This window comes from Mchenga conophoros, linkage group LG1, assembly GCF_057382185.1.
Source record: "Mchenga conophoros isolate Kocher_MC1m ecotype Shallow Benthic linkage group LG1, M_conophoros_male_GT1.1, whole genome shotgun sequence".
Classification (NCBI taxonomy): domain Eukaryota; kingdom Metazoa; phylum Chordata; class Actinopteri; order Cichliformes; family Cichlidae; genus Mchenga; species Mchenga conophoros.
In genome coordinates, this window is record NC_140526.1 from 3,177,336 (window position 1) to 3,190,315 (window position 12,980).

Here is a 12,980-nt window from a genome sequence, read left to right on the forward strand (position 1 = left end):
CAGAAACAGTCTTATAACTTATAATTCTCACACGTTACCGCTAGTTTTACAAACGCAGTCTTCTTCAGCTCTGTTTATGTAGCTTTTATGAAACTGATTTTCCATAGTACAAGTAGAATTTAATTTTTCTTTGCTCTCCAGTATAAATGCAATAATTTGCAGGCTTTTTACTGAAACTCTCACAATGCAACACTCAATGCTCAGAGCTTCATATATCAACAGCTCTGAAAATATCTTCTTTTTTAAAGTAATGTAGGACAGGATCTCTCACTCTCTGTGTCTCAAAAAAAAACCCAACTAAACTGGCAATCACCACTAAACAAATGAAAGTAGTTTATGGCTTTTTTATCAGCTGCATTTCTTTCATTTATGTATTGATCCCATTGTTTATTGGTAATGCTTTTAGGTCACTGTTTTAGCATGTCTGCCTCACACTCCATTTAAACAGTTTAACAGATAGTGGGAGGAAGGTGGCATTGGAGTTTGTTGGGTGCTCCTTCTGAGACCGATCTGTTGCAGTCTGTTTGGCCACAGCTGTGGGTGCCTTCTTTGCTGATCGCTTTATTCTCTCTTCTAGCATACTCCTTAATCTTATCCAATTTCAGTTTATCCAACAACAGATGCAGCCTGTGATCCACTCATTTTAAGCATCAACATAAGCAGCATGCCAAAATCCAAAACAAAGGCAACAGCAATTCCTTCAAACTCAGGTGAACGCCTGCAGAGCCACAGCACACACACACACCAAACCGAATAGCAAACGTAGCGGTGGGCGTGTCACAAAAACATCTTCGTATGGTCAGAATCCAAACTGCGTTCAAACAAACAATACGCAGCACAAAAACACAGTTTACATACCACCGTCGTCTTCTCCTTATCTGTCAGACTAGCCGATTTTATGGGTGTAGTGTAGTGATGGGATTTCCGGCTCTTTTTAGAGAGCCGGCTCTTTCGGTTCGGCTCACTAAAAAGAGCCGGCTCTTTCGGCTCCGAACCGGCTCTTCAGGTTGTTTTGTTGCTTTAATTAATTTATTATTAACAATAATATAAAATTATGCACAAAAGGAATTACTAACATAAAAACAAGTGGTTTTATTTATATATGTTTATATATAAATATATGCGGTGGCCCCTAGAGACAAAACACGTACAAACTCCAAAACACATTTCTAGCATGAACTGAACTTCCAAAGCAGAGCTACTAGATCACTTAAATTACACAATTGAAAGCATGTGTGTATTGTTTGTGTATTTATACACAGGCACTCATATATATATTCAAATAATTTAAAAAAAAGTTCATTTACCTGTTATTACCACACACCAAATCCGGTCGTTGGTACTTGCTGGCTTGTGTAGCCACAAGATAACAAAGGCTCAACACTGCGCCCAGCATCCTGGAGCACTTCTGTTGTCTTTTGTACGTGTTTTGAGTTTTTATATGCTTCTGAGTTTTTATATGCTTCTGAGTTTTTACGTGCTTCGGAGTTTGTACGTGTTTTTACGTGTTTTGGAGTTTGTACGTGTTTTTACGTGTTTTGGAGTTTGTACATGCTTCAGAGTTCGTACGTGATTTGAAGTTTGTATGTGCTTTGTCTCTAGGGGCCACCGTAAATATACTTTTATTTATTCACTCCACATAAAATGTAATAAATAAATCATATAATACAAAAATCAACTATTCACATTTCAAGTTTTAACTATTTAAATTTCAGCTTTTTCCTTTCACAAATTAAAAGTGAAAAGAACACAAAACACTGCAAACCACAACACAATTAAATATAAATTATAATAATATGAAAACTAAAAGAACATGCATATTCTCTGTCATATGGACCTGCATGAATAAACTTTCTCAATCCTTTATCTCTTTCTTAAGGTCTTAAGTTTTGTTGTTTTTATGTTTTACAAAAAAAAAACTTCACATTTTTTATATTTTTAAACGAAAGTGACATGCAAGGATATTTTTCTTTAGTGATGTTGCTTCAGCAATCTCAAATACTAATTATTCTGGGAATTTTTATGGTCAAACTATGTGATTTTCCAAATGTGTGTGTGTGTGGAGTAAAATGACCTTGTTCTTATGATGTTGTCACCGTGAATCATTTAGGATTAACAACACAAATTGTATCGATAGCAGAAACAGTCTTATAACTTATAATTCTCACACGTTACCGCTAGTTTTACAAACGCAGTCTTCTTCAGCTCTGTTTATGTAGCTTTTATGAAACTGATTTTCCATAGTACAAGTAGAATTTAATTTTTCTTTGCTCTCCAGTATAAATGCAATAATTTGCAGGCTTTTTACTGAAACTCTCACAATGCAACACTCAATGCTCAGAGCTTCATATATCAACAGCTCTGAAAATATCTTCTTTTTTAAAGTAATGTAGGACAGGATCTCTCACTCTCTGTGTCTCAAAAAAAACCCCAACTAAACTGGTAATCACCACTAAACAAATGAAAGTAGTTTATGGCTTTTTTATCAGCTGCATTTCTTTCATTTATGTATTGATCCCATTGTTTATTGGTAATGCTTTTAGGTCACTGTTTTAGCATGTCTGCCTCACACTCCATTTAAACAGTTTAACAGATAGTGGGAGGAAGGTGGCATTGGAGTTTGTTGGGTGCTCCTTCTGAGACCGATCTGTTGCAGTCTGTTTGGCCACAGCTGTGGGTGCCTTCTTTGCTGATCGCTTTATTCTCTCTTCTAGCATACTCCTTAATCTTATCCAATTTCAGTTTATCCAACAACAGATGCAGCCTGTGATCCACTCATTTTAAGCATTCAACATAAGCAGCATGCCAAAATCCAAAACAAAGGCAACAGCAATTCCTTCAAACTCAGGTGAACGCCTGCAGAGCCACAGCACACACACACACCAAACCGAATAGCAAACGTAGCGGTGGGCGTGTCACAAAAACATCTTCGTATGGTCAGAATCCAAACTGCGTTCAAACAAACAATACGCAGCACAAAAACACAGTTTACATACCACCGTCGTCTTCTCCTTATCTGTCAGACTAGCCGATTTTATGGGTGTAGTGGTGGCGGTGTGTGGGCTCGCGTCGGCGTTTATTCAGCGCTGATTGCGGGACGCTCCATTGCCGTCGCGCTTTTTGCTGACAAATATTGGCGACTGTCAAGCCTTTGAGTCGCCGAGCAGCTGAATAGGGGAATAATGTTGACGCGCCCGCTGTTTAAAACGTTAGTCAAAGTTCCAAGTTAAAACTCCTTTATTTGTTGTTAAATCCTTAAAATCCGTAGAAAACAGTGAACAAAAACATTCAAAGCTTGAGCGGTCAGCAAAAGTCGACTTCCCTCATCACCCACTCATTCACAAAATTTCCCTCGGGCCGTGAACAGGTGATATAGCAATCACTATTACAGACACCACGTGCAAAATCCAAAACACGTACAAAATCCAAAACACGTGCAAACTCCAAAACACATGCAAAATACAAAACACATGCAAAATACAAAACACATCATCTGTGAGGCTTTGCACCCCTGATGATCCACCTCACACGCCAGGCTCAAAGCACGCAAACACAACTTTTCCATGTTTGCAAAAAAACAATTTGAAAAAATGAAAACAGAGCTGAAAAAAAGAATAAAGGGAAACAGGAAACATTTTGTTTGTCTACAAAACATTTGCAGCCACCCCAAGAAGGAAACTGCGCCCTCCAATGAAAGTATAGTTTTCATTCTCCCAGGGTCAGTACCTGAAACGGCTGCTCCCCAGAGTACAGAGGCTCATCGCTCCCCTTCTCGACATACGGCAAGCCTGGGAACCGCAATTAAACGTTCTTCTTCAGTCGACTTTAACGTCATTAGATCAGACGTTAATCAGTTATTTGACAAATTAACAAAGAAAGAAGAACTCTTCCTCATCGATAAGACCTTGGGGGACTTTAAAAATAGTGGGCATATCAGGAATTTTACGGAGGACTTAGTGGCAAACCTGTTTGATCTACTGGATCGAGGCTATCAAATCCCCATACCTCTAATGGGTAGGTCCCTCTCAGATACAGTCATCTCCAGGACGCCACAATCAGTAGAGGGCTCAAAGCGTCGCATTTCATCTGAAGTCCTCTATGTCCTCATAGATGACACAGTAGAAAGGTTTTTGCAGAAGCTTTTACTCTGGGTGGAGAATGAAGAGAAAGATCAAATTGTTCAAATGGACAAGATTTCTGGGGCCCTGGAAGACATCCACAACTTTATTAAAAGAACACAGACCACAACACAGGAAAAAAGCCCTGCTTCAGATGGCAGAGGAAAAGAATCTGATGCATCACTTCCAACACCAAAACCTGGGAGCATTTCTCCAGAAAAATGCTCTTTGGCATCTGAAAAACCACCTCGAACGCCAAAAACTGGGAGCATTTCTCCAGGTAGATGCTCTGTGGCATCTGAAAAACCACCTCAAATGCCAAAAACTGGGAGCATTTCTCCAGGTAGATGCTCTGTGGCATCTGAAAAACCACCTCGAATGCCAAAAACTGGGAGCATTTCTCCAGATAAATGCTCTGTGGCATCTGAAAAACCACCTCGAATGCCAAAACCTGGGAGCATTTCTCCAGAAAAATCATCTGGAGCCTTGAGCCTGAAACACTCTCTCAAAGATTCCTCCAATGTATGTAAGCATTTGAGCCAAATTTAGTAATGCCAACATACTGAAGGAACAACATTTGTCTCTTATATATGATACACCTATATATGCACTGTCAATATACATTTTGAACCAGCTGCAGATGTCAGAGTAACAACTGACTGACCCCCACATAAAGTGCGTTACAGTAGTCCACAGGGGAAGAAATAAAAGCATGGATCACGGTTTCAAAGTGCTGCCTAGAAAGAAACGATTTCACTCTTGCCAGTCGCCTTAAATGATAAAAATGGACTGGTCCAACTTAAAACCAAGGGCAGTAACAACAGGTTTAAAATAAACCTCCAGGGGTTCCAAATGAAAAGAAGAGGACTCACAGGGGCCACTGGGTCCAAACACCAACAAATCTGTTTTCTTTTCATTCAAATTTAAAAAGTTTAGAGCCAACCAAGCTTTAATGTCATCTAGGCATGTCAAGAGAGGTTTTATTCAGATGCCATCCTTCGGCTTCAGTGGCAAATAAATTTGGCAGTCATTCCTATATACTTGTCTTTGAGTGAAGATTTAAGGTGGTAAGACATGTAAATAACTGCAACTTGAATCTGTACTGAAGCTCAGTATTTGACAAAGAGTTCATGTTCACTGCTGTAATACCTAATAATGACTAATATAATAACCATAATATTGGCCATATTATATTTACATTACCAAAGTGATATGACTTTAGTCTCATGAACAACATTAGCTAATTGTTATTTACTAGCTAATCTTAAATGACTGTTCAGTACAGAAATGAAGCCCAAAAATCATGTTTTACTGTCCTGTGGTCTCAGCCTCAGATACTTATCAAATCACACAAAGCTCTTGTAGAAACAAACAAACAAATGAAAAAAAAATGTTCTCCTTCATTTCTGTCAAAAAAAGTTGTATGACACGTTTCCAGCTGTTAGTATCATAGTTGCTAGGCAACGGAGACTAGAGCCCATGTGTTTGCAACAAACTTGCCGTTTATTTTACAAATCGAGCTCAACACTGCCCCTAGCGTCCTGGAGCACTTCCGTTGTGATTTGGAGTTTGCATGTGTTTTGAATTTTGTACGTGTTTTGGATTTTGCACGTGTTTTGTATTTTGTACGTGTTTTGTATTTTGCATGTGTTTTGTATTTTGTACGTGTTTTGGATTTTGTACGTGTTTTGGATTTTGCATGTGTTTTGAATTTTGTACGTGTTTTGGATTTTGCACGTGTTTTGGAGTTTGCACGTGTTTTGAATTTTGTACGTGTTTTGGATTTTGCACGTGTTTTGGAGTTTGCACGTGTTTTGAATTTTGTACGTGTTTTGAATTTTGTACGTGTTTTGGATTTTGCATGTGTTTTGGATTTTGTATGTGTTTTGGAGTTTGCACGTGTTTTGAATTTTGTACGTGTTTTGGATTTTGCACGTGTTTTGGATTTTGTATGTGTTTTGGAGTTTGCATGTGTTTTGAATTTTGTACGTGTTTTGGATTTTGCATGTGTTTTGGAGTTTGCACGTGTTTTGGATTTTGTACATGTTTTGGATTTTGCATGTGTTTTGAATTTTGTACGTGTTTTGGAGTTTGCACGTGTTTTGGAGTTTGCACGTGTTTTGGATTTTGCACGTGTTTTGTATTTTGTACGTGTTTTGGATTTTGTATGTGTTTTGGAGCTTGTACGTGTCTTGGATTTTGTACGTGTTTTGGATTTTGCATGTGTTTTGGAGTTTGCATGTGTTTTGGATTTTGTATGTGTTGAGGAGTTTGTGCGTGCTATTTGGAATTTGTAAGTGTTTTGGAGTTTATACATGCTTTGTCTCTAGGGGCCACCGTACATAGCTCAAAGATAAACTTAATCCAAAAATTGCCAGCTTAACTGTCAGCTTTGTCCAAGGGCGCGAAATGAAGAATGTTCCAGAATGGGGGGACGAGTTTGAGAAAACCTCGTGATATTTCATGAAATAACGCGAGATTTCGAAAAGCACTCCTACATGGAGTGAAATTTTTTTCCCACTCAAATGTAAAACCATTTGTTTTATTTTATTAAGCGTCTTACAATTTTAAGTCGCATCTGTTCTTTGTGTTTCACTTATATTAATATATTTTATATGTATATTTTGTTATTAATTAAATATACATATGCTGCCTCTGGCATAATTTATTATCAGTTATTTCATCTTAATTCATGTTTATACTTACACATGACTAATAATTATACTTAACTAAGATCGTTAAACTCAGTTGCCTGTTCATGCAACTTCCCATATGTTACCCATATGGTGCCCATAGAATATAGCCCATCTGGGCTGGCTCAAGTGGGTCCTACTTGGCTAACCCAGGTGGGTCCCAGATTGGATGCCCATTGTAAGCCCATCCCCACTTGGAACCCCCATAGCCCATGTGGGGCCCACATACTGGTGTTTACTGGGAGGTTTCTTGTGACGTCACTGGCAGATCAAAGGGGTTCGCGCTTGCTGTGACCTGTCAGTAACGTCACAGACAACCGAGCCTATAAATAACGGCTCTCAGACAGAAAAATCAGAACTGATGCTCATCTGTTTGCAAAACGTTCAGCAGTCGGCGCTCTGTAATACAAGAAAATTCTCACAGGCTCAGACGAAGAAAATCAAATTTGTGACACAACAATGGAAACATTAAATGAAAATTCAATGGTGGTCACACCAGACCAGATTATCCCGCCAATCAACAGGTGCCTTGAAAGGCTCTCTGAAGTTCAGTGGAGCATTATAGAAAATGGAAAATGCGACTCCAGCGTCCATGCCGTGCTCGCTGAAATGATTTCTGAAATCATTCAGATCGCCTCTGCCAGCATCCTGGAAATAGCCCTTCCTGTTATTCAGGAACCCATGATAAGGGAAGAGCTTATGGATGAGGGGAAAATAAGGGTGTCCCTCGGAGACTCGATCTCAGCTGCCATCGCCGGCGCTCTTAATGTCTCAAAACAGCAAGATAAGAGCGCTGACAAGCTGACGCTGATGGTTGAGGAAGAGATCTCAGAAAAGGTCAGCTTAACCATTGCACTGATTGAAGCAAGCCCTGATTTCCTGCAAGACCCTGCGGTTTATTTTAGCGGCAAACTTAGTAATATTAAAAAACTAGACCGCATGGTTTGTTGCACTGCCTCATGCCTGAAAAGGTATGCAGCATGTAAGCTGCCGTTCCAGTGTGGGACAAGCAGCTCTGATTCCGGTACAGAAAATCTAATTTGGGACACAACAATGGCAACACGCAACAAAAACAAAAATTCAATGGTGGTCACACCAGACCAGATTATGTCACCAATCAACAGGTGCTTTGAAAGGCTCTCTGAAGGTCAGTGGAGCATTATAGAAAATGGAAAATGCGACTCCAGCGTCCATGCCGTGCTCGCTGATATGATTTCTGAAATCATTCAGATCGCCTCTGCCAGCATCCTGGAGATTGCCCTTCCTGTTATTCAGGAACCCATGATAAGGGAAGAGCTTATGGATGAGGGGAAAATAAGGGTGTCCCTCGGAGACTCGATCTCAGCTGCCATCGCCGGCGCTCTTAATGTCTCAAAACAGCAAGATAAGAGCGCTGACAAGCTGACGCTGATGGTTGAGGAAGAGATCTCAGAAAAGGTCAGCTTAACCATTGCACTGATTGAAAAAAGCCCCGATTTCCCAGTAGACCCCACCGTTTATGTTAGCGGCAAATTTAGTAGTATTAAGAAACTACACCGCATGGTTTGTTGCGCTGCCTCATGCCTGAAAAGGTATGCAGCATGTAAGCTGCGCTGCCAGTGTGGGACAAATGGGTCTCATTCCAGTACAGAACGTACTGGTTCAAAAATATCAGTGCAATCAGCAATCGCAGAGATTTCTGTTATTCTGTCAACAAGGAGCTCAGATGGAGAGATGACAGGAAAAGATAAAGATGAGCTCCCAGAAGAATCAGCTGTAACAGCACAAAGCAAAATAAAACCCACTGCAGAAACACAAAGTATCCAGGCTCCAACCCCAGTAGAAATGGTTGCAGCTGACATCGTAGGTGAGATACTTGATAACATGGATTCAAGCAGTGAAGAGCTCTGTGAGAAATGTAACTTACCCAAACCTGCCTTTAATGCAGGCTTAATTATCCACAAGGTGAGACACTTCTTCTCCAAATGTGTGCCATCCACCTCACACGCCAGGCTCAAAGCACGCAAACACAACTTTTCCATGTTTGCAAAAAAACAATTTGAAAAAATGAAAACAGAGCTGAAAAAAAGAATAAAGGCAAACAGGAAACATTTTGTTTGTCTACAAAACATTTGCAGCCACCCCAAGAAGGAAACTGCGCCCTCCAATGAAAGTATAGTTTTCATTCTCCCAGGCTCAGTACCTGAAACGGCTGCTCCCCAGAGTACAGAGGCTCATCGCTCCCCTTCTCGACATACGGCAAGCCTGGGAACCGCAATTAAACGTTCTTCTTCAGTCGACTTTAACGTCATTAGATCAGACGTTAATCAGTTATTTGACAAATTAACAAAGAAAGAAGAACTCTTCCTCATCGATAAGACCTTGGGGGACTTTAAAAATAGTGGGCATATCAGGAATTTTACGGAGGACTTAGTGGCAAACCTGTTTGATCTACTTACGGTGGATCGAGGCTATCAAATCCCCATACCTCTAATGGGTAGGTCCCTCTCAGATACAGTCATCTCCAGGACGCCACAATCAGTAGAGGGCTCAAAGCGTCGCATTTCATCTGAAGTCCTCTATGTCCTCATAGATGACACAGTAGAAAGGTTTTTGCAGAAGCTTTTACTCTGGGTGGAGAATGAAGAGAAAGATCAAATTGTTCAAATGGACAAGATTTCTGGGGCCCTGGAAGACATCCACAACTTTATTAAAAGAACACAGACCACAACACAGGAAAAAAGCCCTGCTTCAGATGGCAGAGGAAAAGAATCTGATGCATCACTTCCAACACCAAAACCTGGGAGCATTTCTCCAGAAAAATGCTCTGTGGCATCTGAAAAACCACCTCGAACGCCAAAAACTGGGAGCATTTCTCCAGGTAGATGCTCTGTGGCATCTGAAAAACCACCTCAAATGCCAAAAACTGGGAGCATTTCTCCAGGTAGATGCTCTGTGGCATCTGAAAAACCACCTCGAACGCCAAAAACTGGGAGCATTTCTCCAGAAAAATGCTCTGTGGCATCTGACAAGTCCCCTCGAATGCCAAAACCTGGGAGCATTTCTCCAGAAAAATCATCTGGAGCCTTGAGCCTGAAACACTCTCTCAAAGATTCCTCCAAAATATCAGAGATGGATTCTGTGTCAGGTTCATCTTCTGATGTTGAGAAAATTTCCAATGACCTTGCGTTGCTCCTTATCATGAGAGTCATCCATAAATCTAAACCTGAGACCCAAAAGTCTGCTGTTCGGATCGCAACTACTACAAAAGAAATAGACACGGTCATCAATCGTCTGAGCAATCTAATGCAGCCTGAACTCAGCAGCACAGCGTCTGCCACAAGTCTGACAAATGACAAGACAAAGTTCATCAAGAAAATAGCCAAACGCCTCATCAAGGAGTTTGGCTCCCCAGACAATGTCTTAAAGGCTTTGATGGCAAATGATTCATCTTTTGATGAGGCTCTGATTAGACATCTAAAAATCACTCTCGGAGTCATCCCGGGTCCCCCAAAGACGTCCAAAATATCCAGGTTTTTTTCTGCGGTGGGAAAAACATTGCTAAAACCCTTCAGGTGGTTCACTAAAGCCAGAGATCATTAAAATGACCATTTTGGCTTTTCCCACTGCCCTGCTTCTTTTAAAATCTTGAAGCAGACTTTTAGCACCAAATCCTTTTTTTTAAAAACATCACCATAAAATTTTGGGATCAGCCCTCAAATCCAAATTTTAGAACTGTAGTTCACGCCATCTCGTCTCCTTTTGATTTCCATCCCCCCAACCGGTCGCAGCGGATGGCTGTCCCTTCTGAGCCCGGTTCCGTTGGAAGTTTCTTCCTGTTAAAGGGAGTTTTTCTTCCCCACAGTCGCCTCGTGCTTGCTCAGAGGGGGATCATTTGATTGTTGGGGTTCTCTGTAGTACAGTAGGGCTTTGACCTTACAGTACAAACAGGGAGGAGACTTTGGCTTGATTTTTAAAATATCTAATTCGGCATGAAATAAAAAAAAAATCCAAATTAAAAATGCATTCCAAGTTTGTTTGTGTTTTTCTTCTGTTGTCAAATATGTAGAAAGTGTTACACGTGTGATTTTAGTCATTTTGCATCAGTTTGTAGCCGACGTGTCTGTTTGTGATCATCCTGCATCTGTTTTTGTCTGATTCGTGTCTTAGTTTGGTCAATTTGCATCACTTTTGTGGCCCAATTTAGTTGTTTTGCATGTATTTGTGGCAAAATGTGTGGACGCTGTTTGACGTTGCTATGTTTTGTCTTAATGCTTCACTTTGGTTGTTTATGTATGTGCTCATTTTGATTCTAGATGTAGACCTGACATCTGAAAATTAGCACCTAGCCCACTTCGAACATTTTTTTTAGTCCAAATAAAAAAATGTTAATACATTTTTTTTTATTTCGCCAACCTTGTAGAGCAGTGGTTCCCAAACCTTTTTTGCTAGGCCCCCCTTTGTTTTACAAGAAAAATGTTCGCTAAAAATATTATTAGCCAAAGCTTTCACTGGAAGTCAGTTACTGGTGTCAGGCCAGCTCCCACTTCTTCTTTTGTGTTACTTCTGCATATAAGTATACACAAAGAGACATTGAGACCTGAATCACAAATAAAAGCCACCTTCAAGATTAACAAACACTGTTTAAAGAGCTCCGTATAAACTTCTGTGTGCAACAAGGCCTCTGTAGCATCCAGACCACACTGATCTAGGTCTTCTTGGTAGAAGAAGGTGTTTCCTTTTTCCAGATGTTTAAATGCCAGCCTCCCCAGATTCAGAAGAAATTTCCTTTCAGCCATCTCACTTGTTTCATGTCCCCCCACATGTTTGTTCCCCTTCTTCATCTGAACCAACAAGAAGTGTGAGTACATGTCAGTCAGGGTCTTGGGCAGCTCTCCTCTCTGCTCTGTAGTCAACATGTGCTCCAGAACTGTAGCAGTGATCCAGCAGAAGACTGGGATTCTACACATGATGTGGAGGCTCCTGGATGTCTTCATGTGGGAGATGATTCTGGACAGCTCTTCATCACTGAATCTCCTCCTGAAGTACTCCTCCTTCTGGGCATCAGTGAAGCCTCGTACTTCTGTTACCCTGTCAACACGTCTAGGAGGGATCTGATTGGCTGCTGCAGGTCGGGGAGTTATCCAGACGAGAGCCGAGGGAAGCAGATTCCCCTGGATGAGGTTTGTCAGCAGCTGGCTGACTGATGACTTCTCTGTGACATCAGACAGCAGCTTCCCGTTGGTGAAATCCAATGATCCAAGTCTGCTTTCATCCAGGCCGTCAAAGATGAACAAAAGTTTACAGACAGCCAGCTTCTCTGCTGTGACCTTCTGTAATGTTGGAATGTGGGAAAAACGAGTTATTGTCGTCTTAGTGAGCTCTGTGGGTCAGACGTTTCTGGCTCTGTACGAAGAGAGGGCTCGTGAGCGCGCTCCATTTGTTCTCCATGTGATCCTTTACTCTCTCTGTGCTACTGCGTCTCTTTGCCTGCTGTGCTACACCCTGGGATTACTGTTGCTGTTGTTTGGCCATTTACATGATTCTGTTCTTGTTGTACAGTAGCTGCTTAATAAAGTGTGTACATGAACTCTGCTCTTCTTTAGATGATCTTTTGTTGAGTGTTTTTTTTGTTTTTTATTTCATCTAAAAATCTACAAATGACCAGCTAAACTTTTGGCCCAGCAGCACACGCAGCCATACAAACTATTTCATTTTGAGCTGCTGCTATGAAATCAGAGCCAAATGGAAAAGCCTGCTGCAGCGTTTTTCACTCTGATTTTCTGTTTGTATTTGGATTCAGCCAGTATCCAGTATTTTGATCATTTATTTCCAACAAACAATTGAATCCTTTCGTTTCTAACACATCACCCAGTTTGCATCAGTATTGATCTCCAGCATGTTTTTCTCCGCGCGAGAGCCATTATGCTTTCAGTGTGTTCCTCTGATTGTTTTGAGTAGTATATATTGAGGATTGCCTGATATTGTGAGCAGGTGGGGAACATGACAGCTGAACTTTAGCAAACCAGGTGAAAAATAATTAAGACAGGAAGTAAAACTAACGTGAGACATGAAAGGAAACAACATTCAAAGTAAAACAGGAAAAAAACCTATACCATAAAAAATCGAATGAAATCTTTTTCATGCACCTACAAAACAAGAAGTCAAGTTTTCAAAAATGTGTTCATCA

At 40.6% G+C, this 12,980-nt stretch overlaps 1 protein-coding gene across 1 annotated transcript; it reads left to right on the forward strand.

The window, feature by feature from the left end:
• The first annotated feature begins 7,294 nt into the window (after positions 1-7,294).
• Positions 7,295-9,756, forward strand: LOC146582734 (uncharacterized). The gene is made up of 2 exons (XM_085279602.1): positions 7,295-9,619; positions 9,739-9,756. The coding sequence occupies exons 1-2, from the start codon at positions 7,295-7,297 to the stop codon at positions 9,754-9,756; spliced, it is 2,343 nt and encodes a 780-aa protein (XP_085135728.1).
• Positions 9,757-12,980: the final 3,224 nt, after the last annotated feature.